The sequence below is a fragment of the Podarcis vaucheri genome (genome assembly GCF_965113315.1).
Source record: "Podarcis vaucheri genome assembly, chromosome: 3".
NCBI lineage: Eukaryota > Metazoa > Chordata > Lepidosauria > Squamata > Lacertidae > Podarcis > Podarcis vaucheri.
In genome coordinates, this window is record NC_138761.1 from 71,752,730 (window position 1) to 71,779,691 (window position 26,962).

General features: G+C 41.8%; 2 protein-coding genes across 2 annotated transcripts in view; one reads left to right on the plus strand and one right to left on the minus strand.

Annotated features, from left to right (window-relative positions):
* The window catches only part of LOC309529048 (dermatan-sulfate epimerase), a 146,140-nt gene extending 119,178 nt beyond the window's left edge, over positions 1–26,962 (minus strand). Inside the window, exons 1-6 of the mRNA XM_082216743.1 lie at positions 26,438–26,962; positions 24,032–24,123; positions 23,305–23,376; positions 22,357–22,463; positions 21,846–21,925; positions 19,431–19,512 (exon numbers count right to left, since the gene is read on the minus strand). Coding sequence (XP_082072869.1) covers positions 19,431–19,512; positions 21,846–21,925; positions 22,357–22,463; positions 23,305–23,376; positions 24,032–24,123; positions 26,438–26,710 — 706 coding nt within the window. The 5' untranslated portion in view covers positions 26,711–26,962. The remainder of the gene's footprint in view (positions 1–19,430; positions 19,513–21,845; positions 21,926–22,356; positions 22,464–23,304; positions 23,377–24,031; positions 24,124–26,437) is intronic.
* COL10A1 (collagen type X alpha 1 chain) lies at positions 8,449–18,059 on the plus strand. The gene is made up of 3 exons (XM_082216744.1): positions 8,449–8,519; positions 9,021–9,180; positions 14,939–18,059. The coding sequence occupies exons 1-3, from the start codon at positions 8,514–8,516 to the stop codon at positions 16,801–16,803; spliced, it is 2,031 nt and encodes a 676-aa protein (XP_082072870.1). The 5' UTR covers positions 8,449–8,513; the 3' UTR covers positions 16,804–18,059.

A 26,962-nucleotide genomic window follows, 5' to 3' on the forward strand; every position in this document is an offset into this window, starting at 1 on the left:
TTCGTTGGGACAGCAACGATTACACAAAATAAATTACAACAGCTCCAAACTCCCATATAGCCAGTGGGGTTTTTTTCCTACTGGGTACTTCCAGGGTCTGCAACAGAGGCTGGCATTCTCAGTCATCTGTCAAAGCTGACCCATCATGGCCATAACTACTGACCCCATAAAGCCCCTGGTCCTGCTGCTGTGCCCTTCTGCAGATGCCCATTCACCTGCCCTCTCTGTGTATGCTAACACTGACTAGAGTGAGGAACTGGAACTGCAGCATTTATTTAACTCTCCTTCTAGGAAAAGGATTGAGCCCAGAGGGAGAAAGCAAGTGAATGGCCTGCAATGACGGTGATCCGGAGGAAGTGGTCTCACTAAAGAAGGGACCCACTAATGTCATTTTGCGCAACAGATCCTCAAACCTGGAGCTGGCACTGGGTCCTTTCTATTTCAAAATAAGACATGCAGAAGAACCCTGACTACCCATCTGCACAAACCTACCAGCTTCATCATCATCATCATCATCATCATTATTTTGTACCCCGCCCATCTGACTGGGTTGCTCCACCAACTCTGGGCGGCTTCCAGCATATATAAGAACATAATAAAACATTAAACCTTAAAAAGCTTCCTTATACAGGGCTGCCTTCAGATGCTTCCTAAATACTATATAAATCTGTATAACTTGTATCTGTACAAATTTATCTCAGCAAGGTATCGCTGTGCATATTTAGAGCTCAGCAAACTCATACCACATTACATATTTGTAGGACTATAACAGGTACATTATTTTAGCTAAAGCCACAAGCATTACAATTGACAGCCGGCAAACGGACAGCAGAAACACAGCTATGCTATTGGGACCAAACTGGGTAAAATAAAAATATTCTTGTGCTAAATAAGGTGCTTTGGTCAAGAGTCACCCTAAATGACCACTCAAGTTATCATGCATCTAATGCCAAAAGAAACAAGTCACTCTTCCACTGGAGAATGAATTTAGGGGATGGTTTACAGGAAAATACCACTATTCTATTCATCCTCAGTATAGGAAAGCTCAGCTGGTAGAGCATGAGACTCTTAATCTCAGGGTTGTGAGTTAAAACCCCATGTTGGGCAAAAGATTCCTGCATTTTAGAGGGTTGGACTAGATGATCCTAGTAGTCCCTTCCAACTCTACAATTCTATGATTCTTTGTATGATATGAACCTTAAAAAAGGACAAATGCAAAATAGAACTGTTACAGCACAATCCTAACAATACTACTCACTGGTTTTACTCTAGTAAGCCTGTGTAGAAGTACATCCTTGCAGGACAATTCTTTAGGCTAACCAAGAAGGTTGCAACTATGCTGGTGTTTACATCAATCTAACCAGTTAGTGGTCTGTGCTCCTCCAGTAACAGCATCAAAAGCAAGTAGGAAAAGGTTAAGGATCAACACAGCAACAGTAATGTATCTCACAGAACTTCTTGTCACTACATCTTCACAATATTGCTTATTATGGACAACTCCGCATTAGAAGAAGAAGAAGAAGAAGAGTTTGGATTTGATATCCCGCCTTTCACTCCCCTTCAGGAGTCTCAAAGCGGCTAACATTCTCCTTTCCCCTCCTCCCCCACAACAAACACTCTGTGAGGTGAGTGGGGCTGAGAGACTTCACAGAGGTGTGACTGGCCCAAAGTCACCCAGCAGCTGCATGTGGAGGAGCGGAGACACGAACCCGGCTTCCCAGATTACGTGACTACCGCTCTTAACCACTACACCACACTGGCTATGCATGTAATACACAAATCATCACACAGCAAAGCAAAGCTTTGGAGGAAGGGCCATTGCTCAGCAGTAAAGCACCTGCTTTGCATGCAAAAGGTTGAACCTTCGGCTTCTCCAGGTAGGACTGGGAGAGATGCTTTCTGAAACCCTGGACAGCTGCAGGCAATCAGTGTAGACAATGCTGAAATAAATGGACCAAGAGTCTGGCAGTATCATGTAAAGTCATGCATGAGAAGCATTAGTTGTTGAGGCAACCTCCACAAGGCAAAGTCCTGCCTGCAGTGTTAGTTCTGGATGGAAAAAGGGTGAAGAAGCAAGATTTGGACGGAAAGGGGGCAAAGAAGCAAGCCCAAGAATCTCATTCCAGAAAGCAGCACCATAACCACACAACCACAGGTGTTGACAAAAGGAGGACTTCATCGTTTCAGCCTAAGACACATGCCCTCCCCTTTCCTACAGATCCATTCATGGATCCAGGGTTGCCTGCCATAAAGAAATGTGATATAAATGTAATAAATTACAATAAACAACAGACATCGATCAGTATCAAAAAGTGTATTCTGTTGATGTGTATCTCAGTAGAACAGCACAGCCTTTCAGCGTACAAGAAATTCCAGGTTTGATCATAGTTACTCATTCCCTAGAGAAAGGTCTATATATATCACCAGGCCCTGGAGCGCTGCGGTGATTGGCATAGGGACCAAAGATGACTGAGTGACTCAGTTATGCCGCAGGATATTTGTAATTCCAGTCAGCCATGCTTAAGTTCATTCATCTGACTGCTTGGCAGTGTTTTTTGGTGCTCACTCCACATTGTGTGTTCCATGATAAAGACAGGTGAATTGGGGCCTCCAGGCAGACAGGAAAGTAATTGGCGCAGCTTTTCCTACCACTGTACCTTCATGTTGTTGCACTTGTTACATTTCTGCCCATCACATAGCTTTCAAAGTCAAGAAGTCCCACAAAGAAAAAGTGTGGTAATCCTGCAGGTCTTACTTGGGGTCTCAAGACACTGACTGCTTTTTCTTAGGGTGCTTCCTGTGTAATTGATTCCTAACGTCTCTAATTTCTGCCTATTTTGTAAATAATCACATAGCCAATTACTCTAAATTCTGATTCATTGTCTTGCTGCTAATTCTCCCCATACCAGAAACCCTAGTTTTGCACACCATGACTCTTCATTAAAGAGCCTAGCACATGTCATTCAGGTAATGCAATTTTCATGTTTGTTAGAGGTCAGGGATAGAAATCATGCCAGCAAATGAGAGTGGTATTCACTTTCACGGTTCTTTTAGTCTGCAAATGTTGTGTAGATGATTACATTATTTTCTGTATTGGTGTTGATGTTTCCTTTCCACTGAAATGCATTGAATGGTCTTAATGCAATGAATAACATAATTTAATTATGCTAGTATAAACGAGATGAACAGCTTATTTTTTAGTAGAAGCTGAACTGTAGCAGAATGGCAATAGTGCGGATTGTGACAAATGCAGGAGGGGATGGAAATTGCTTCCACCACCCTACATCCTGAACGATCACACATATGTAGACATGGGCACATTGAAACATCAGGTTCCCATTTGTGTGCTTTTTAGGCATGGGAATATGTGGTGAAGGTCCATGCCATGAATCTTTATATGTGAGGCTTATATACTTCTGTTGTGATTCACTGCTAAGTAGGTTAGATTCCTTTTCTCCAATGTAGCTAGGGAATATGGGTTAGTGTCAGGGTTCTCAATTGACTCCTTTGAGCGCATCTTTAGTTACAGCAGATATTTTGCTGGCTTACAGTACGTTTGAGCAGGCAGGAAAAACAGCTCTAGCTATGGGGAATATAGGGTCTGGATTAAACTAGCAATTCCTTTGTTCCTCTTTCATCAATATGCCTTCATAAGATGTCATAGTTCATGTAGCACTTATGCAGTCTTGTTAAATTGACATAGCAATGTCAGCACACTGTGATAATATCACTAGACTGGCACAACTTAGTTGCACTTGTGTATAGAATGTAGCAGTAATTCTGCACTCATCCAGTCAGTGCAACTCACATATAGTGTTGTACTCTTAGTGCCATACAATTTTCAGAAAAGGTAAATATATCCCAGCCTTAATTGGACTTTACAGTACTTAAGAAAATAAGTGTTCTGTAAAAAAAATTACTGGTCAATTGGTCAGAGGTCTAAAAAAAGGATGAATTTTTAAAAAGCCTTTTTATTTTGAAATATGTAGATTAACAATCTCCTCTCATGTAAACTAATTCTAAGTGGCTAGACTGCATTTTAAATTATATGGTATTACAAATTCAAAGTAAAAAAAGAAATGCTAAAATGTACTTGGTCTATATATAGAGAGAGAACCACAAGTATTTTATATTACATGTCAATAAATTCATACAACCAACATCTATCAATTTCTGCTACTTACACTTAAGGTAATGGGTATTTTTATAAGCTTTCTAGCAATTTTAACCAGGAACCACTTTGCAAACTTTAGTGTCTGCGGGGAAGTATTTATACTTTAGTTTTATATATGCATACACAGAGGATACTGACAGTCTAAGATCATTTAGTTGTTAATTTGAAGTGGGAAGGTTGGGGTGAAGATCTTCTCAGGTTATAAAACTAGGTATTAGAGCTGCGCCACAAGCTTCACTTCAGATCAGTTGACAAGCTTCAGTTCAGACTCTAATCTGGTGCTTTGGAAAACAGTCCACATTGGTCCAAGGAGGTCTGTAGACTGCACAATTTGGCTCACAGTCTATACAAGTCTCCTTTGTTCCCTCCCTTCCATTCAGTGTTATTATTATTTTATTATGACTGTAACTCCCACCCCTTTTGACAGAAGTAGATGAAATTTGCAGGCATGCTAGGCCTTCTAGGGAGAATAAAGGCTGTCAAGTTGCAGGCAAATAGATCCAGGGGCTTTGGTGCTGGGAAACCTTAAATTTTGATTGCTATTTACTAGAAATGCCTATAACTTTTATTGGGGGGGGGGTTAATTATGTGAAATTGGCAGAAAGGTTGACCCTTCTGATGGCACCAAACCTGTAAAATTTCAAAAGGATAGCTAGTGCTTTACCTGCAAGGGGAACCAACACACTTTTCGTGTGTGTGTGTGTGTGTGTGTGTGTGTGAGAATAACCGCCTGTGTTTTGTGGGTGGTCTGGTTGGTCCAGTCAGTGCTACCCATGATTTCTGTCCCAGAATAGCCCCCACATTCCTGTGCAATATGCAGGCATTCCCTATGGCAGATAGCCATAGAGTCTTCAGAAGGCAAGCAAATATGCAAAAGTTCCCAGAAGGTATGAAATTTGTAAAACTAAAAGCAAAATAGTTCTTTACCTGCAGCACTAAGTCCTGGACCTCTTGCACTTGGAGCCTCCTTCTCACTGCTATCTTGTGGCTGCTCAAATCATAGCCTTGCCTGATCTATACCCAACACCTTTGCTAACCCGTTGCTTCTCAATGAAATATGTCTGGAACAGGTCACCACTGTTTACCTCTGTGGGCCATGTGTGGCCACAACCCTGTGGACTACAGAGCCCCTTCCAGCAGTCACTACAATTTGCTGCTAGGACACAAGGCTCAGGGTGTAGGATTTTTTTGTTGTACTTAAATATTCAATCCTATCCTCAAAACGTACCCTCCAAAATGACTCATGATCATAAAAATGCAACGCATAAATCAAATGTAAAAGCAGATCAATTAAAGAAGAAGGGAATAGAGAAAGTTATAAATACAGCATCATCTTTCTGTTAACTGGATCAACTGACCTAAAATGTGAGCTGAACGTTTTTACCAAGCTCTTGAAAGGCTGAGTAGAACTGGGCCCATCATGCCTGCTTTGGATGGAGATACTACAAAGCTGGTACTGCTACAGAATAAGCCCTGCTTCTGGTCCAATAAATTTGATCAGAGGCCTGGTGGCTGGATTTTTTTTTTGATGTTGAATGAGTTGGCTGAGTGTAAGCGATTCCCATATTTGAGCTCAAAAAGAAATCTTCCTCCCTTTAGATTGTGTAAGGGTGCCAATATTGCCTTGCTCTGTACTGTGGGGTTTTGCCTACAAGCTTTTGGCTATTTATTCCTCAGTCACACAACTTACTGTGCACTCCAGTCTTCACTGCATGAACAGACAGAATTTAAAAAACCAAACCCTGACATATAATACAGTGTGTTTCTCCCTACCTAGCACGCACTCATCATGCTAACCTTGTCAATAATAAACTGAAAGAGGAGCTAAAAGTGGGATATTGTCTCACTTGCTAAGTCTAGCTGGGGTTAAGCCTTATTTACAAGTACAAGACTTTGGTCAGGTAATCAAATAAGAAAAACAGGTGCATTTTTGAAAGTCAGGTGTTACTACAAATAGCAGTGAAGGCATACAAATAATCCCACAATTCATATGCAAGCCTACAATAGAAATATATTTATGTCAGACACCAAGACTCATTCCAAGGAAAGAAGTGGGATAATGGTCAACATAGTTTTGTGTACTTTCTCCTTCCTTCATCAAACATATGTGACCACACAGAGGCTAGTCAATCTTTTTGCTAGGAGTAAGCTATAAAAAAACACTATTGAAACTAAGAAGCAAAAATACAAACATACAATACCAATTATTTGTCTCTTCAATTTACAGTCGTACTTTGGTTCTTGAACGGAATCCGTTCTGGAAGTCCATTTGACTTCCGAAAACATCTGAAATCCAAGGAGTGGCTTCCGATCAATCGGAAGCTGCATACCTCGCGTTGGATGTTCGGCTTCCAAAAAACGTTCAGAAACCGGAACACTCACTTCCGGGTTTACGGTATTCGGGAGCTAAAACATTCGAGTCACAAAACGCTCGAGAACCAAGGTACGACTGTACTGGTGCTAACAGCCCAAACATTTCAGTTTCTTTGTAATGTAAATAGGCAACAAGTAGCAGATCTAGGATACAGTTTGTTGCCATACTGACCCTTCATGCCAGTAACTACAGTAGCTGCAATTACACCAATGCCAAGTAACAGATGAATGGCAGACTGTGAATGCTGCATTTAGCACAGACCCCCTGCCATCCTGCCATCCACCGAGTGTCATGTTTGCACATGGGCCTATCTACAGAGACCCCATTGCATGTAGCCCCAATTGCACATCTGTAACCACATATTTGGTGGGCTGAAATCACAGTTTGAGCTCACACGTGTAAACTTTTTTGCAAAAGTGGCAGCTAGTGCATACCAGGTGCACTAAGGGGAAAATATCACCTGTAGCAATAATAGTATCCAGACTATTTAGTGGGGAACCAAATCTCTGATTCAGATGGGTAAGAATGTTCATAATAAACTACAGAGAACCAGAACTACTAATGCAGGCCCACTGCAAAGATATAGGATCATCCATACCCCCAAAACATGTAGCACAAGGTTGTGTGTGTGCTGAAAGAACATTAACTAAAATAAGGTCATATTTCAAGTTCATAGGAACTCCTGGCACACAACATGTTCCATCCAGTAAAGGAAATCCATACCTGGAATGGAATACATACATGAAACTACTTCCTCCATTGAAATGGAAGGTGCAGTGCTTCCAAGCAGAACACATCAGAGTTCTGATGCTCAAAAGAAATGTTCTATCAATTATGTGCAGTTGCACACATAAACATTAGGTTTACCCGGCTTCCATGATTTAGAATAGTTGTTGCTGTTGTTTCTGCAACCAAAAGCTGATGGAGGAAACAGAGGCAGGCACAGAAGGAGGGGAGGAATGGAAGCATTTTTTATTTATTTTTTTTTGCAGCCGGGTAAGATAGAAACTGGCTCCATTCAACTTAAAGCTGAGATCCTCAAGACAGTGAATCATCTGGCAGGAGATTCTGGGTGGTATTAAACAAAATAAAAGTGCTAGTACAAGGATTACTGTTAGCACAACGGGACTTCCCCCATCTCTTCCCCACTCTAACACCATGTGTCATCCCCAAATCTACTCCTGGGGGTTGGGGGGGGGGAGAATCCCAGAACTCTTTCAGGGAACGTGCGGAGGAAGCAGAGGAGGAGAATATTCTGTTCTACAATAAATAAACCCTGTGCTGATGGAATTAGAGACTAAGTGCTACATTGAATGCAGTCCTCTTCACTTGGCTTAGTACTTCGCTAATTATTTGCAATGTTCACTTTTCTTTTTCTTTTACTCTCTCTTTCAAAGAGTCTAAATTTGAGGGTGGTTTTTTTCAAAAGCAGTACATGGGTTTTTGAAAGTAGGGAAAGGAATTAGATAAACTTTGATCAGTTCTGGCTTATCTCTAACGTGGCGTAAGCCCTCATGTATTTAGTAGGATTGCTTGTCAAAATAGCCAAGTGAAGAAATCTAGTCTTAGCATGGCTTACCCATTTCTTTGAAAATCTCAATAGGAAAAATAAAAGTTTACCCTTTTCTATTTCAACTCATGTGTTTTCTTACAAGATGACCTGTCTGAGTCCCAGTACAATAAAAGTAAATTCATGAACAGGGAATGGCATCTAAAATAATATTAATAAAAAAAGTCCAACCTGACACAACATGCCTGGCCAAGAAAACTTTCCACCATAATTAGCACTTTCCTGGTTTGAAGGCGGGGCTACAACAGAGTGCAACTTCATGTCAGAAGGCACAAACAGTATAAATAAGTCAGGATGATGCTTGGAACAGCAGCTTCTGCTCTGCACACCTGTGGCAGCAGGACACATGAGGCAAGACTGAAGTCTGCTTTATTGCACATTTGTAATCCTACAACATGCCGGTATGCTGCAATTCCATCTGGCTTGGTTTACAAATACATTTAAGTGGGACAGAGGTTTAGAGGTGCTCATTAATGGCACTTGAGGGTATTCTGGTTACAGTTACTGCAGAAGGCTTCTTGTTGCATATGCATAAGCTTCTGATGGCTACAGCTCCTGAAACAGGAAGACCTAGTTTCTTCTTCTGGGAATTTTAAAAGGCTTGTAGGCATGTAATATTTCAGTACCTAGAAGCTATGTTATTTTCACACACACACAAACACTTTTATAGATCACACCACATGCTGTAGGGAAGGCTGATAATGCAATAAGATGTGACCAGATCTGACACCCAGAATGGCTTCTGATTCAACTTTTTAAACTAAATGATGTCATTTTAACACATGTGTATCGTTGAATCCACAAGCCTGGAAAAGTGTTGAAGCAGAATGCTGTGGGTATGTTTTTATTACAACTCAGTTTTCTGTTATAAGAATTATATTGTACCTTTTTCTTCAATACAGAGTGGATTTGGGAATATGAAGTTACAAATATCTTTTCTGCTGCTGCTGCTCTCCGTGAACATTGTCTACAGCACTGTCTATTATCCTGAACGCTTTAAGGTGCAGTCTAGTGAATCAGTAAAAGGGCCTGCTTTCCTACCTTTCGGTGTGAAAAGCCAAGGTAAGTAATGCTTCCTTTTAAAAAATATGGACAGCCTGTAGTTTTGTTCAACATGTTGATTACAGTATATTGTAAATTAAGATAGCTATTATTTTGTAACTGTTGTTTACAGGTACAAAAGGATTAGTTCTGTGAATAAAGGTAAACAGATTTTATTTAAGGTATTTACTAAAATTATCTCTGTAGCACTAGCTGCCTAAGGAACAGCAACAGCTGTTCACTTGGTTTATAACTTAAGAGTTGTTCTACATAGCAGAGTCCTGGGAACTGTACTACTTCAGTGAACACAGGGGGGATAGCATGCATGAAAGCTCTCTGCATAAGATGCTTTCAGTGCAATACACTAAAAAGTAGAATGTCAGAGAGAGAAATTTCCGATGTAGATATACTAGCTTTCCATGAGAAATGAGATTTATCTTATAAGAGGAAAATGTTCAAACCTAATACCTTCCACTTGAATTTTGAACTGGTTCACCCTAGGAAGACTGGACCATGTGGTTTTTCTGAGCTTTACATTCACAGGTCAATATGGATACAAAGCTAGTATGAATGACTAAGAGACCTACAACCTACAACTCATACCCAGAAGCAAGATTGTAAACAGGGCTACTCTAGATTATACATATTGCAGAATAAATTTATATATTTTAAAACATTTATATGCTACCATTCAGAGATTCAAGGGAGAACACAATAAATACACAAGTATTAAAAATAACAGAACTTAGTGTTAGAATTAAAAGATCTACCAGTAGGAACAGCCTTATCAAATATACTAGATACGTTGTCAGGATATATCCCACCATGCAAAATATTAACCATGTCAATCATTACTAAACCTTGACAGAAGTTCTAGAAATTTATAGCTGTGAGTTTCATTCATTCAGTTCTTCTTGGTGAGATCTGCTTGTGCTTACACCCATACATGTAAGTGGCTCTGTGGGTAGGCTGGGGCAGTGTGCAGTGGCAATTAAAGTGGTATAAAACCAGCGTAAACAGACATAGGTGTATAGCTACACCTTCCCAGGAATCTTGTTTATTTGATTCAAAAATCCTATTGGCTACAATACACCGAATAATCAAGATCTTAAATTGCAGACAAGAATGAGAAAGAATTCAAGCAATATTTTGGCAGGTTTTACAGATGCAGAATATTGCTTTCTTAACTCTTGAACTGTAATTCCAAGCTCACTTATGGTTGCTTCACCAGATGCATGCTCTGCTTCTTAGAACGGCAGTCATTTTATGTTAGGCAGGGATGGGGAACCTGGGGCCCTCCAGAAATTGCTGAGACTCCCTTCAGCCCCAGCCAGCATGACCCATGGACAAGGAAGATAGCGGCAATGTCCAGCAGCATCTGATGGCTCACAGGTTCCTCATACCTTATTTAAGGGAACATCAGAGTTTCAACACATGGACTTTGATGTCCAAATGTCTTATTTTGCAAGTGTCTTGTTCTGCTATGCATGCATGGATTGGGAAGTGGATATATAATCAATCTGTGTCAGAAACGTAGGCCTGGGACTCATATTACCCTTGTGGGATGGAAAGCACTATGAAACTGCTTTCTCCCATACTGCCAGGATCACATGAGAACCACTGAGCTGCAGGGAAGGAGATTTACCCTGTGGCTCCTCCCACTCCAGTATCAACCTTTAGGAAACTGGATTAACTCTGGCATGGAGAAGAGCCTCAAAGGTGGCTCCTCCCAGACTGACTGCTTCTTACCTGGTGACACAGATACAAGCAGTACTGCTGCTGGGATAATGTGTGAAGTGCCACTTTCTTGGAAAAATATCCAGCTGAAATGAATAACATTCACTTCCTTATAAGTATACTTATAAGGCTTATCTTCCTTTAAATATTGCTTATTTTTGCACAGTATTTTCTTATCTGTGGCATTAAATGTGTATGTGTACACACACAATATTAGTGGCTATGTGATGGAAAGAGTCTATTTAATTACACAGCTAATCAGTCAAAATGTATTAAGTAAGTGGGAGGAAAAGTCGACCCTTTGCAGCAATCGCATTAATTAACAGTAAATAAATAAGTGGGACACTGAAAAACTTGAGAACTGAGTGTTTTATTATTGGACAGCTTTATAATGTAACTGATACTCAGATATTGTTATCCGAAGAAACTTCAGTAATAATATCCCCATTTATACATATGGGGGATTTAATGACATTTTAGGTATTCAGGGTCACTATGCTTCCCTATAGAACAGTGAACATCACACATGAAAGATAGCAGTCCTGCTTTTGATTCTGTAAGGACTCATACCACAATGATAAATAGCTGAATCAAGACTCCTTGAGTTTGCAGAGAGCTACTCACTCTGAATATTTAAAGGATTTAAGAATTAAGTTGAAGTTAATGGAAAGACTCTTTACATTCTAGCTAATGGATCTACACAGAGACATCATCAAAAGAGATGAGCTATATTCACCAGATAAAAATGACCAGGCTCTGACTGCTGAGAATTTTTAAGATGCTTCTAGAGTAGACTACAGACCCTCAAGGAAAAGTCAGAGGTGCTTACCAACATGATGCTGAGACAGAAGTTGAGTCTGCTAGCCCATGGGCTTTTTCACCCATCACATTTCTCAGCAAATCCCTCCTTTCTAATTTGCTAGAGGAAATTAGCTGAACAGGATAATGAGAAACTAAAGACTCTCTGCCAGTGGCGACTTCATCCTTCTCAGCATGACGTCAGGCCAAATGCCTCTGAGCTTTTCTCAAGCGTCAATCAGAGCCTGGGTAGCTTCTGTTACAGTGGCTATAATGTGTGGCCAGTCTCCAATAATGTTTTTAAGTCTGGTAGATATTCAATAAAATGTATGTTCTAGTGAATGAAGCTCTTTCATTCAATTTACTGCCCTAGGAGAATCTATCAATTTAAGCATCATTTGTGAGAATAGGACTACAAACACACAGATCAGATTTAGGCAATCTGGATTCCTCAAAGTATTCAGATATTGACTGAATAGATCCTAAACCTGTTCCACAATGCTCCCTGCTGTACACAAACCAGAAAGCATTAAATGAACATTTTAGCCTTAATGGTACCTCACATGCACTTCAGCACTTTGCAGAGGGAAACTATTTACAGGCTTTCTGGCTTCCTACCTACTTAATCCCAAACAGCCTCTTTGAGGTTCACTCTTGCCAACAGAGCTGCTTGGCTCCTTACTTGCTTACTTCTGCCTTCATTGCCATGCTTCTTTCTTACACTTGGTTATTCTCAACTCTCTCTGTGTTTTGAACTATCAGATAAACCCATGTCACAGGGTGTTTTCAGATGTGGGTTGACATGGAAGTGACCAAATAATGTAAAATGTATGGGGGGAAATCCTACATTATCCTACATAGCTAATGCATGCTGATGGTTAAATTGTCCTTCCTAATACTGAACCACCAAAGTTTTGCAAAGCTGATCAAATTTATATCCCTGGGCATATTTGTTTGTCACTTTTATCCATGGAGAATGCAATATCTTAATTGTGAGGTTGTCCCCCTTTCCCAGCAAATAAATAATAGCTGATATAATTCATACAAACTAATCTGACAAACTTTTGCAAACTTAGACTTATTTGCATTTCTAATGGTCCCAGTGATCACCATAGTACTGGACTTTGTGATTGGAGGTCTCTCCTGTTCCACAGTATTTCAATTGACACCTTCATTAGCTAATCAAGATTTGTTTTCGGTTTTAAGCTCCATACCCTCTGCTATTATCTGCAACTATGCAAGTTATGGCAATGGAAAAATTAAAACTTCTAATCCATTTTATTTTATTTTATTTTAATCCGTTTTATTTTATTATTTTTAAAAAAACAACAACAGTGCTTACGTTACAATACTTTGTTTTAATGAGTATCTCCTATGGCTGCACAAAATTCTGCCTGCTCCCAGAGGAAGAAATAGAAAAGGGTTATTACGCAAGAAATTAAATCCCTTTACATGATTTGCTATGGTTAACATATGGTTGATTGGCTCCATCTGCTGGTTTCTAGAACACCATGCAATCATCTAGTTCAGTGTTTCACAAACCTCCCCCGTCCCCGCACAGACCGCTTGGAAACTGCTAACCACTTAATGACTTTTCTGTCTCTCGTTGTAATGCACTGTGCTAGATGTTATATTCTTAATTTTATTTTTATTGCCGCTTTTGTTTCGCATACGTTGTCATTACAGATTGAATTGCAATACAGTAAGATATTTACAGTAATATACAAATATGACTATTTCTTGAACCACAAATCCCCAGATGCAACAGACTACCAGAATAAAGCTCATGGACCACTGGCGATTCATGAACCACAGTTTGGGAGTCCTGATCTAGTTGCTTAAACATAGCTTTTGCAGCTGCAGTTCTGAAACTACTAAGGAATAGTCCCACTAAAGTCAGCCAAGCTCAGGTTTTCCTTTGTAATACTATAGTTTCAATCTATTATTAGAAGCAATTTTCTGCAGTGTAGGCAGCAACCCTATAAACACAACTGTGAGGTTATAAAAGCTAGATTTCATATTTGAAGTTTTCATGAATAGACATTAAATCCTCTGCCTCCTTCTTCTGTGAGTAAGCTACATAGAACACATTGGGATTTACGTCTGAGTAAACATGCATAGAATTGTTTTGCATGTTACTTGATTCATTTGTTCTGGATTGGATATGGCTCCCACCCTATAACCTTACAAATTATTGTTTTTTCCGTTCAGCAGGACATGAGAAATCTGACATTATGGGGCGTATAGGACCTGCCTTCTTTCTTTACACCGGATAAGGTCTCTTAGAAAATACACATTTAATTTCCTGAATTCTTTCTTCCTAGAAAACACATTCCCTCCTCTTCACATTTGTCCTCACATTTCTCTGGGCAAAAACATCCCTATCAGGCAACAAAGGAACATGGATTATTTAAAAACTGCGAATGTACTTTTGTTGCTCTAGATTTTGTTTCTTGGGAAAAACTATTAACAAGCTTCATCCACAATACATATTTCACATATTATGGGAGAACTTTCCAAAATATGAATAGTCCATAAAAATGATGAACAGGTGGCAAACCTAGGCATACCCACATTTGCCAAAACAAAGCATTTAAAAGTATAATTCCTGGAAGGCACCAGGATGAGGAAGGCTGGACTAATCCTAGGAATATTAACCAGAAATTGTAGGGGGAAATGGTGTTAAAGAACAGCAAGTCAGAGAGATGACAGCAAGCAGAACTGAAAGATGACCATAGACTTCATCCCCAGTATTCACATTATTCTGTCAGACTGGAAAATGATACAGTATGATTTCCATGCTATCGTCCTCCCCATACCTAGCATTAGACAATTTCCCAAATGTTGGTATGGACACAACCTGTGGCATGCAGTTGAGGGCTTCCCAAATTGCTCTGGTGATATGGGAAAGCAGTACTCCTGTAGCAACTCCACCAGCTAAACATGAACCCTGGACCTTGAGGAAGTAGAAAGTGAGGTTCCGGCAGATGCATATCATACATTTAAAGCACATTCAATGGACATGACTTCCCCCTAAGAATCTTGGGAACTGTAGTTTGTCAAGGGTTCTGGGAATTGTAGGTCAGTGAGGGTAAAACTAGTTATTATGAGGAACACCATCTCTGATTCAATCTGAATTAGTGATTACAGGTTTTTAAATACTTTTTTTTTTATCCTGACTGCTATTTCTTGAGTCACTTAATTCCTGGAACTTACTAATGTATTATTTTTCTTATTGCTTTAGTTGTCCAGGCAAGGGGCGATCAAGGTCCTTCTGGTCCGGCAGGCCCTCCCGGTCCAAGAGGACTCCCCGGCCCTGCAGGGGCTCCAGGAAAACCAGGATATGGAAGCCCAGGACCTCAAGGGCCACCGGGACCCCCAGGACCCCCAGGACTTTCAACTACTGGAAAGCCAGGTCTTCCAGGTTTGCAAGGAAGGCCAGGGGAAAGAGGACTAACTGGTGAAAAAGGAGATATGGGCCCCGCCGGTCTCCCAGGGCCAAGAGGTCCCCCAGGGGCCCCTGGGATTCCTGGCCCAGCTGGGATATCTGTTGCTGGAAAACAAGGGCTGCCAGGGCCACAAGGGCTAAGGGGTGCCCCAGGAGAAAAAGGTGAGCCAGGCATTCCTGGTATCAATGGACAGAAGGGTGAGAGCGGGTATGGGGCTCCAGGTCGCCCAGGTGAAAGAGGTCTGCCGGGGCCACAGGGACCTTCAGGTTCTCCAGGACCAGCAGGGGTAGGAAGGCCTGGGCAAAGAGGATTTCCAGGTGAGCCAGGTATTAAAGGGGAGCGGGGTTTTCCAGGCACCCCAGGCCCAATTGGCACCCCAGGCCCACAAGGCTCTCGTGGGGAACCTGGAGAACCAGGAGTAGGAAAACCTGGACCAAGTGGACCACCAGGAACACCAGGAATCCCTGGAGCAAAAGGACTTCCAGGTCCCTCTGGCCTTCCTGGGCCTTCTGGTCTCCCAGGATTTGGAAAACCAGGGTTGCCCGGGATGAAGGGACAGAGAGGACCTGAAGGTCTCCCTGGTGCCCCAGGAGAAAAGGGAGAACAAGGACCAGCTGGTGCTCCAGGTGAACCAGGACCACTCGGACCACCTGGGAATGTAGGCCCTCAAGGGCTCAGAGGTGCAGCAGGTGAAAATGGCCTCCCTGGACTCAAGGGTGAGAGAGGCCCTGCAGGTCCAGCAGGATTCCCAGGTGTTAAAGGGGAGAGGGGTCTACCAGGACTGCAGGGGAAATCAGGATACCCAGGGGAGCCAGGACTTACTGGCCCAAAAGGACAACCAGGTTTGCCAGGTCCAAAAGGGGATGCAGGGCTTGCTGGGCAACCTGGCCTACCTGGCCCAATGGGATCACCAGGACCTAAGGGAGTGGCAGGATTCAATGGTGAACCAGGCCCTAGAGGACCGCCAGGAATACCTGGTACAAAAGGACCAATTGGTCCTCCAGGTATTCCAGGATTCCCTGGCAGTAAAGGGGAAACGGGTGCACCAGGATTACCGGGCCCAGCTGGTATTGCTGCAAAGGGTTTAGATGGGCCTATGGGACCCCCAGGACCACCAGGCCCCAAAGGCCACAATGGACAGCCTGGTTTGCCAGGTCCTCCAGGTCCACCTGGGCCTCCTGGAGAAGCAGTAATCCCAGGAGGCCAGGCCCTGGCCGGAATACCTGTTATGAAAGCTGGTGAAGTGCAAGGTCTAACTGGCATCCCGGTGTCAGCTTTCACTGCCACTCTTTCCAAAGCTTACCCTGCATCAGCTGCCCCTATCAGATTTGATAAGATCTTGTACAATAGACAACAGCACTACGACCCCAGGTCAGGGATCTTCACTTGCAGGATACCAGGACTTTACTACTTTGCTTACCATGTGCATGTGAAAGGGTCACATGTTTGGGTAGGCCTGTACAAAAATGGCTCGCCCATCATGTACACCTTTGATGAGTACAAGAAAGGCTACCTCGATCAGGCTTCTGGTAGTGCTGTTATTGAGCTCATGGAAAATGACCAAGTCTGGTTGCAGCTGCCCAACAATGAATCGAACGGCCTGTTCTCTTCAGAGTACGTTCACTCCTCCTTCTCAGGTTTCTTATTTGCACAAATATAACATTCTGCCACCCCCAACATATAGTGTCTTAGTATTTGTGTTTCTACTTGTAGATGTCCAGAGGAGACTAGCTGAAGAAAGTGTGAACTCAAAATTAAATTTCAAAGGCAAATGCTACTTTATGTTTATCTTAGGTGCTGTTTTTAAAAGACATTTTAAAGAAGGGGTTGGGAGTCTGTGGCTCTCCAGAATGTTGCTGGATTCCAACTCCCATTAACTCCAGCTAATTGTTAGGGATGATAGGAGATGTAGTCCAACAACATTTGGAGGGCCATATGTTCCTCACTCCTATTTTAAAGGGTGATGTTCACAAACTATAATTATATTTCAGTGCAATACTCAACAATGTATTTAACCTGCCGAAACACTGAGAAATCCCAATTGTAATTGCCGGGATTACGGTAGATCTTTAAAATTGTAAGGCTATGGGGTCTTATCATCCACAGAAGTGTAGAAAAGAAGCATTTCTAAAGATCTAATGCTTCTATCCTGACACTACTTACTCTTTAATAATCTGATTAATGATACTGGTTTAAATGAGTTTATTTTTCCCTTGAAGTAGATTCAAAAATAATTAAAAGAGTTAAAAGAGGCTGAACTCCTAGGTGAAAGACACTATGGCAACAAAGTTATTTCTTTTGAAATCACAGAGGCTAGCTTATCACAGAAGTGTATTGCGGGTAGGAGTTCACCAGCAAGCTCATATACAAAGTTCATATGAATGTGAGTCCTGCGGTTATCACTCACAAATCTAATGTGAAACTACTATAATTAGTCATTAGGAACGATAAAGATTGTCGCATTGGTTAATTAGTTAACAATGTGTTAAGTTCTATAAGATAAAATTAAATATAAGGTGCTACAGACTAACTGGAATATTCTGAATAAAATTAGTTAAGCATGGTTAGGTTGTGTCAAAAGTCTCTTCCAAAAGAAAATATACATTCAAATGCTTTTAAATAGTCTCCTGTCCCTTAAAGACATAATGGCATTGAGAGAATGATAAATGATGGTGGATAGGGAAGTATTATTTATGTGTATTAGTTTTACACTATGGTGCTTGTATAATTATTCACTTATTGTACCATCATGAGACCAGTTACATTTTTTAATGTTAATATTTCACCCACACTAAGTTCTTGATTACGTGTTTTTTTTTGTCTGTGTGAAATAAAAATAAATGGTCTTTATTATATTCATTTGACACCAGCATTTTACACTTTGTTCTAAAAATGTCTAGTTGTGTTTGTCAAACGTGATTTTTAAAAGCTGTATTAATAAAAAAGTGAAACCTATTTCTGTTTTGCTTGCCATTATTTAGTACTTTTAAAATTGTTTCTTGGAATCATGGTGTTGTGGCAAAGTCATTGTTATTTTCCCAAATGACTATACTGACAAAAACTTATACATGAAATACATTTTTTAAAAAAATAAAAATCTTACCTGAGAATTTGTTCTATTAAAAAAATATGAGTGGGGCTTTTAGCTACCAGCTACATGGCTGCACTGAAAGCAAAACAAGCTATCTCAATGGATGCAAGTGCTGTAAGGGGAATCTTGAAGTCAAAGGTACTACTATCCCAGTACCATGCGGCCTAAGTCTTTTAAGGCATCACCTAGATCCACAGAACTTCAAAGGAAGGAGGAAAATCTGCCGTGGAGATATAAGCCCGCAGGTACAAGGCTACGTACAGGTTTTAAGTATAGAAATATAGATACAACTCCCTGTCAGCACTGTGCAAAGCTTCAGCATCAATCTCTGAATATAATTTATAATATTGTTACATTTTTTTGGAACCTGCCCTGAGAAGTGAATTCTGAAATGAGGGTGGGGTGGGAGACACCTGTAATAAATAGAAAGCAGGTAGTCTAGGGATGTCTGTTCTCCCTGTTCACAGTCCACTTAAAAGTCTGGAAGAAGCTATATATGACAGTTACCTCTGGCAAATTTTTCACACACACATCCAGTCAGATTATGTACATCTTACACCATGATATGCTTGAAGAGCCATTCCCGCCTCCATGCAATATCATGGGTGAAGAACTCTTGCAGGGCCTCCTGGAACAGACATCACTCAGACCTGACAAACAGGCCTGGCATTAAAAACACTGGGTGTTTCCAGCCCCTTAACAACATTGCTGCATATATTGCTCTGCAGTGAGCTTGACCCTGGTTGGGTTTTAAGCTGGAAACAGACATTCAGAGGGAAACAGAAATTTCCAGTGCTGTGTGAGGGCATGAGGTGGGCATTTGCAAGAGAGAAAAAGGAATTGACCGATTGATGTCAGGCAAACACAGAACTGGGAAACACATTTTTGTCGCCAAGCATCTTGTTCCATTCTTAGATGCAAATCTTCTAAGTACAAGTATAACCCTAACTTAACATCACTTAACTATGAATTGATAACTTGGAAGACTTTTATCAGTACAGAAGTGACTTTTAGTGCACTTCTATGTAATGGTTATAGTTCGGTCAAGCTAACCATATATATGGTACTGAATGGGCATATTCAACACTCAGACTACTAACTGCCATGAACTGTCAGATACACAAAGAATAGCATTGTTGTTGTAGTTGTTGTAGTAGTAGTAAAAATACCCATCACATGACAATGAATTTGCTTACCTTTAAAAGCTGAAGTCTTATAGTTATGCTGTATGGCAGCAACCATATCCTTCCAAAAGTCATACTTTCGCCTAGGACTATGCTGTAAGCAAGAAAAAAACCCAAGAAATCCTTTGAGCTTCCTCAATTAAAAGTCACTCCAAATTTTAACAGAACAATCACTGTGAGTTTCATAAATTAGTGATTTGAATGGGAACCTGCAGCAACAGCAAAAATGTAGCTTGACAAGACCATGTTCAAAGGCCAGGCAGCAATGCTCTCTTCTATGATTTTTTGCTTCATTCCCTCACCCCTGGTTGAGTTACAATACCTCCAAAGCAAATGGCTGTACTTTGCCTGAGGGCCTCTGAACTTTGGAACTCCTTGTCACAAGGAAAACATGGTGGCAAATAATTTAGCAATTTCCAAAGATGGATGAGGCACCAGTAGAACATTATTTCTGTAACTGCCAGCTGATTCTTCCAAACTTTGCCTCCATCTGCCTTGGGGTGAAATTTTTGAGAACCACTTGTATAGTCTATTCTGTCACCTCATTCTGCTGTGTGTGTATAGGCCATGCCTGAGAAAGGGAAATGGATGGGGATTTAGATAGGAGTTACAACACAGCTCAGGTTTTAACTCACACTGAAAGGCAATGTCTTGTTTCCTTATCTGTTAACAACCTATCATGAATAAAAATGCAATAATTAATCTTGCGATACTGAAATATACAGATCATTCTGCATCACTTACTGTGTTGCTATTTTGGGTGGGTGGGGGGAATCTTCTACCACAAAATCTGAAACTAAACTGGCAGACTGATGTTATTTACAAAACAGATTAATCACAGGCATCACAGGGGCATGAAAGTGTTTCGGTTTCTGCTCTTCATTTTAACAAATCTGTCTCTTTGCAGTTCAGCTGTTGTAGTAAATTGTTCTCCTTAGTGACATGCCTAAAATTACTTAAAAGCTTTGCTATACAGTAGTGCTTCAACATGGGCCTGCGGAGGCAGCAAACTTTGCATGCCAACCAAAAGTAATACAAACACATTTCTAAACACAGAGGTAGAGTCACAAGGTTTGGAGTGCTCAGTAAACAAACAAACAAACAAACACATCCCTGTCCGCATGTGCCCCAAACACCAGGAACCCGGCCAAATCTAGGCTGAGGTTCCCTCTCCCCATGACCCTTGCATGTAAAAGAGAGAACACCTTTTCCCACTTCTTAGGCCTACTTTTTCCACCCCAGCTTTCAAAGCACAGGACGTGCCCTTTCACTGAGCAGAGTGACAGATGCAAGGGACAGATGCAGGGGGTTGGGGCACCCAGTATTGGCTCCAATTTGGGGGGGGGAGGAACCCTTAGGCAAGGTGCCCTCAGTGGTCCCCCTTTCTCTGTAGGCCTCCCTCCTCCTCTCCAAAGAACTGCTGCCTGTTCACTTGCCCTATCCTTCTGGGCCCAATCTGCACTGTTTCTTTTGTATTGAATTTCTTCTTGTGGATTTTGCTTTTAGGCTTTTATCGGTTGTATTCGCTTTAACTGATTCTAATGTAACTCGCTTTGGTTCACTTCTGTGATGAAAGGAACTGACAAATGTAATTTATAATAACAATGCCAGATGTACCTCTGGGGGGAGGAAATTAACCCACTTAGGTGTTGCCATAGAGAATGGCCTCTCCTAGGCCGCAAACCCCTAAAGTTACAAACTCAGGCGAGTTCTGTCAGCGTGTTTGCACATGGGGTGAGAGAGGTTCTTGTGGTTTGCCTATGCCCTTCAGTAAAATAAAGGAGAGTAACCACAATGTACATTGCAGATAATGAAAGGCAGTTTGCCTGTTCGTTCTGTAAAGCTCTTAGAACAGGTTAACCTAGCCTCAAGACTCAGGACTGAAAACCAAAAGATTCATTTGTCATCCATCAGAGAAAACAGGTGTGAATTTGGAATGCATGTAGGAAGATGGTATTTGAGGGTTTATACAATTCACCACCTGGAAGCAGTGTTGTCTGTCATAGGTAAGGGGCAGGGTAAAGCAGGGGGAGTGGGTGCTTCATCAGAACTGCAACAGGGGAAGAAGAGGGTTTGATTTCCCATCTCCAGCTTCTGCAATCCCAATCTCTAAGGCTGTTATTTGCATTTTAAATATGTGAATGTTGAACATCATGTCTAATTTAGCCCCAAGACCACTACTTGGCCATCTACAGAAGTGACTCCTATGACTGCCATGGTCCAACTTATTCATTGCAATGGAACAGGTATATAAAATTCCATCACAGAAATTAAGTTCCTCTTGCAGCATAATTGTTAAGCAAGCCCACTACATAATACCTAAGCAAGGTGAGGAACAGAAAAAGGAGGAACACAAGGGAGAAAATGCTCTCATTTAAGCTAACCTGGTCTACAGTCCGGTGAAAAAACACCACTGTTAACACTTACTTTGTTTAAACCATCAATAATCCGTGCACAAAGAAGTGCCCCAGGCAGATCAAAGTAATTGTCATAGGCATAATATTTAGCTGCAGAGAAAAATAAAAGAATTTTATTTGTGTATTGTTTAGTAAAAGGATTTTAAACCCACCCTTCATCCAATGGTTCCAGGGCAGTTTGCAGTATTATTTAAAACAGCAACAATAGTCCAGCAAAATAACAGCAAGCAAAATAATATATAATTAAAATTTCTGACATAAAACACATGAAAGCTGGCCCCTCACACCTTCTTTCAATGTTGAAGACATAAGAAGGCAGAGCCAGGCAAAAGGCCACAACATTGGGGGTGCTGCCAGTGAAGAAGCCCTGCTACCCTTTAATCGTATGGATTCCCTCGATGTGAAAGAAACGCAGAACAGTGGCTAAAGATACCAAGAAATCCAGTCACAGATTCCTTCATAAATTTGCATACATTAGCCAGTGAGGCCCAAGCATCGTTAAATATATATTTCTCTGGTACCTGAACGAGAAACCATTCCACTCATTGTCTTGAAGTGTCGCCATTCCTTCCTTCCATATGTATCTAAGATCTCTTCAGAGGTCATTTGTTTTGTGCCATGGCTTGCCCTGTTTAACATATATATGTACCAAGAATTAAAGGCATGGAGTTATACCCAACATTAATTTTACTGAGAGCAGACCCACTGAATTCACTGGACTTCAACAGCTCAGAAGTTCACCGACATCAATAGGTCTACTCTGAGTATGACTTAGTGGAACATCATTGCATTAATTGTATGAAATATTTCTTCTTCTTTCCAAACAGGAGATTCTAAAAAAATCTGCAATGAGGTCTACTAGTCACTAGCAGATTAATAATTTTTGGACTCAAATTTGGCAATATATATAGACATTATAACACCAAATTTGAGCCACAAAATTATGTTCTTTAGACATTTTTCTTGCTCTTGTCTAATCTTTGGATTTCATTGGACCTGGATTAGACAGGCAGATCATTCCATTTGTCAGTTCCTGTCAAAAATTGCTAATATTTTTAGAGACTTGACAAAAGAAGAGGGAATGGGAAGAAAAGCTGAAAATCTAGGTACTGAATTCTTCCTCTGGTGTAAATAATAAATAGTATAGTTTTATTTTACACATTGCTTTCAACTTCAATAATTTTGACATCGTTAAGGAATTAATTAACTTTTATCTGTATTTTGATTGGATTTTTACTTAACTAACTGGAAGAGTTGCTTTGCTACATTCCTCTGACAGGTGAAGGCTATTGGAAACAAGTGTAGGATTTAGATGAGTAAAAGCAATTCATATTGTAGAATTATTATGATCAGTTCACAGAATAGTATGATAGTGCTTTGAAAACAGATTCCTCCCCACCCCACACAAAAATCCACAATTATAGGTGCTTAAGTGCAGCGTTTTTATAAAATAAAATACAATATATTACCTCAAAACAGTTCCATCCTCTGCAAGTTTAAGGAAGTTGCCATCTTCCATATCCAACACCAAGCCTTTAAAGCTACATTTGTATCACCGATAAGGTAGAGGTGGGGAGCAGAGTGAGAAAGATGATACATTTAAGCTTGCATACATTTAACCTTATATTCCAAATATATACATATGGTACCGAGTACAGACAGCAGCCTTAATAAACTTATGGCAGTAAGAGATACTCAGGGCAATGGAGGGAGATGGGTAGAAAAGTTGGAGAATTTGGTCAGAAATGGGAGCATAAACTGCCACAATACACATGTTCATAAGTCAGGAACTGTTCAGGGTTTTTTGTTTTGCAGTCCGCAAACATTATGTAAACAATTGCATTATTTTCTACATTGTTTTTGGCTTCCATCAAAATGCACTGAAATTGGCAAAGTAATTAATTACATGCTGAAGTATGGGCAAATCTATCATCATTCCAAACAACCTAAGAGAAATTGGGTATGTTGAAAAGTCTTCTTGCCAGGCCAGGACCCAGGGCAGGGGTGGGGCCCTCCGGAAATCGTTGGAATCTAACTCTCATAAACCCCAACCGGCATTGCCAATGATTGAATATGATGGATTCCTCAGATCCTGATCTACGGGTTTCCCAACACTGTGTGTGCTTTTAATGCATGCAATTAATGAGCTGACAAGAAGTCTGGAAATAGTTATTATTTTTAAACAGAATCACTTACCAGAAATCCCAGCTTTCATGGGATACGTTCAGCAGTTCTTTATCATAACCTTTCTCTTTTACCATGTACTGAGCAAAACTATCATATATAAGCTGCAAATTAAGAGAGAAAGGAAGATGTAACACTACATAAAATTAAATATACTGAGACACTCCAAGATTCCGTCACTTCACACTTTAAAGTTTACCTTATTAGCTGCAGAAGAATGTTCTGCACATAAAAAGGCTAACATTTAGATTAATTCTTAACACTCACATTTCTTTACCCTCAAGGTGACATTTTGAGAATGAAGGGTGAAATGTTCTGAAATGTAATCCAGCCTCACCTCAAGGTTTTTTCCCCTCCTTATGCCTCATAGTTACTTCTTTAATGTGAGCAATGCACCCATAGAAAACTACAGTGGTACCTCGGGTTAAGTACTTAATTCATTCCGGAGGTCCGTTCTTAACCTGAAACTGTTCTTAACCTGAAGCACCACTTTAGCTAATGGGGCCTCCTGCTGCCGCCGCACCGCCGAAGCACGATTTGTGTTCTCATCCTGAAGCAAAGTTCTTAACCTGAAGCACTATTTCTGGCTTAGTGGAGTGTGTAACCTGAAGCGTGTGTAACCTGAAGTGTATGTAACCCAAGGTACCACTGTAGTTGAAATATGTGCATGGAAAGAGCTTGAAATGGTCTTCATCACTAGTTGCAATGTTTACATGGTTTGTACCTTGGCAAACTCTTAGAAAAGTGAGGTGCAAAAATTTTCAGTAAATACTGCAACTTGTGTTTGAACAATAAACGTGCAGTCTCTCTGTCACTAATGTGCACTCTCTTTCTCTTCCATTGGGAACAATCCTGTTGAGAAAGCCTGCCCTAGGAATCTAGAAGTGTGAGGGTAGGGTTCTCTATCTTCAAACTTCACTTCTCAGGACTCTCCTGGAAGAAGCTATTAAACTGCCATAAAACCAGTTACAATTTCATAAATTAAAGATGCCCATAGATTTTACACCAGGATAAAAGTTGAAGGTGAAGTTTTGCTCTGGTTGTATAAAAAAATGCTAGATCTCATGCTTGTTGTAATTGCGCTGGACCCATGAGGAGAAACCAGAGTTCTTCCCACACCAACTTTTATCACAGGTGCTCCAATATCACATGTGCTCTTGAATACTTGCCAGTCAAATGAGTTGCACTTCCACAACAGAAATTCCCAGGGGAGAGTTTCAAACCTTCATATAAATACTTGAGGATAAAGGGAAAGAGGGGAGGAACAGACATTTGAAGATTGAGGTGTGTGGTGTAGTGGTTAGAATAATGGACTAGGACTTCGAAGTTCAAATCCCCACTGATTCCCTAGGTGATCCTGGACCAGTCACTGTTTCTCTGCCTAACCTACCTGACAGGATGTAGTGGGGTGGGGAAAACAATGTAGGCCACCTTGAGCAAGGAGGGACATAAAAATAGTAATAATAATGGATAGCAAGCACAGTAGGAGAGGAGGTTCAGCTTTGTCTGCAGCTTTGTAAATTACCTTGTTTTTTGAAACAAAAACAAAAACAAAAACCAATGTGTTTTCCCCAAGCAAGAAACAAATGTATTTCCTTGCACTGGTTATATTATGATTAATGTTTCAGTCTGTTCTGTAACCAACTTTAAGGGCTCTGAAGAAGTGTGCATGCACACGAAAGCTCATACCAAGAACTAACTTAGTTGGTCTTTAAGGTGCTACTGGAAGGAATTTTTTTATTTTGACTATGGCAGACCAACACCTATCTGTTTAAGGGCTTTGTCATAAATATTTTCAAAGCGTAGTGCATACATTTCTTACATGAATAAAACTTGGAAACACAGAAATGTAAGGCACCCGACGTATTCAGCCTCAGGGACATGGGCTGGAAGAAACACAAGAGTGATTCCCCCGCTGGATCCGGGCATCTCTAGCCCCGCATCCTGCACTGACAGCGGCCAGCCAGATGCCTATGTGAAGCAGCTCCCGAGCCCTCTCCCCACCCAACGCTTGCCTACTCGGGAGTAAGCTCTACGGAGCCCCGTAGCCCTTCCTTCCGAGTAATAATGAGCAGCACTGCGCGGAAAGACTCCTGCGCGCGTCTGCTCGGAAGGAGGCTCCACTGACTTCAAGGGGCTGACTCTGCCCCTGGGCAGAAATGCGGCGCCAAAGGACTCCGGGGGGGAGGAGTTTCCCTGCTTCGCCAGCAGGCCCGCCAGAAGGGCCGCGGACCGAGGAGGCCCGCCTCGCCTCCTCCGCCCGCGTCGCAGCGCCGCTCTCGGCCGGCGGTGGCGGAGCGCCCGGCCGAGGCTGCGACGCGGGCGGAGGGAGCGGCGGCGCAGCGGGGGAAGAGCGGACGCCGCTCGGGCTGCCCCGGCGCTCGCCTCGCCGTCTCCCCTCGGCTGCCCCTCACTCACCCGGGCGCTCTCGACCAGGTGGTAGCGGCACAGCGTGTGGTCCAGGTCGAAGCCGATCACTTCGCAGGCGGCCAGGGAGAAGGAGGGCCGCGCCATGGCGGAGGAGGAGGAGGCGGCGCACGAGAAGCACGAGGAGAAGCAGCAGCCTCCGCCGCCGCCGCCGCCGCGTCTGCCCTCCACTGCTCCGGGAAGGGAAGCCGCCCGCCGCGCTCCTCCGGCCGCGCCTTCCTGCGGGAACCGAGCCGACTCACGCTGCCGGGGCTCCGGGGGCATCCCGCCGCTTCCGCCCGCCTCCCTGCCCCTTCCTTGGCGCGGCTCCGGCCGGGCCACCTGCACGCAGCTGCGCCTGTGCCTGACCCTGGACGATCGGGTAGCGAAGTCCTCTTCGGTCCATTCCTTTTTCTTTAAAAAAGCGAAAACATGATTTTTCCTCTGGGACCTTTAAGAGGACTTGGCAAGGAACGCTTGGGCAACGAAAGGCAGGGCTTCCTCTGAAACGAGGGGAAGCCCAGGACGCTGAACTTT

Excerpts from the sequence above, each read along its gene's own strand:
- COL10A1 (XM_082216744.1), top strand. Across the intron at positions 9,181-14,938 it reads TTTCGGTGTGAAAAGCCAAG|TTGTCCAGGCAAGGGGCGAT; the intron begins GTAAGTAATGCT and ends TTATTGCTTTAG.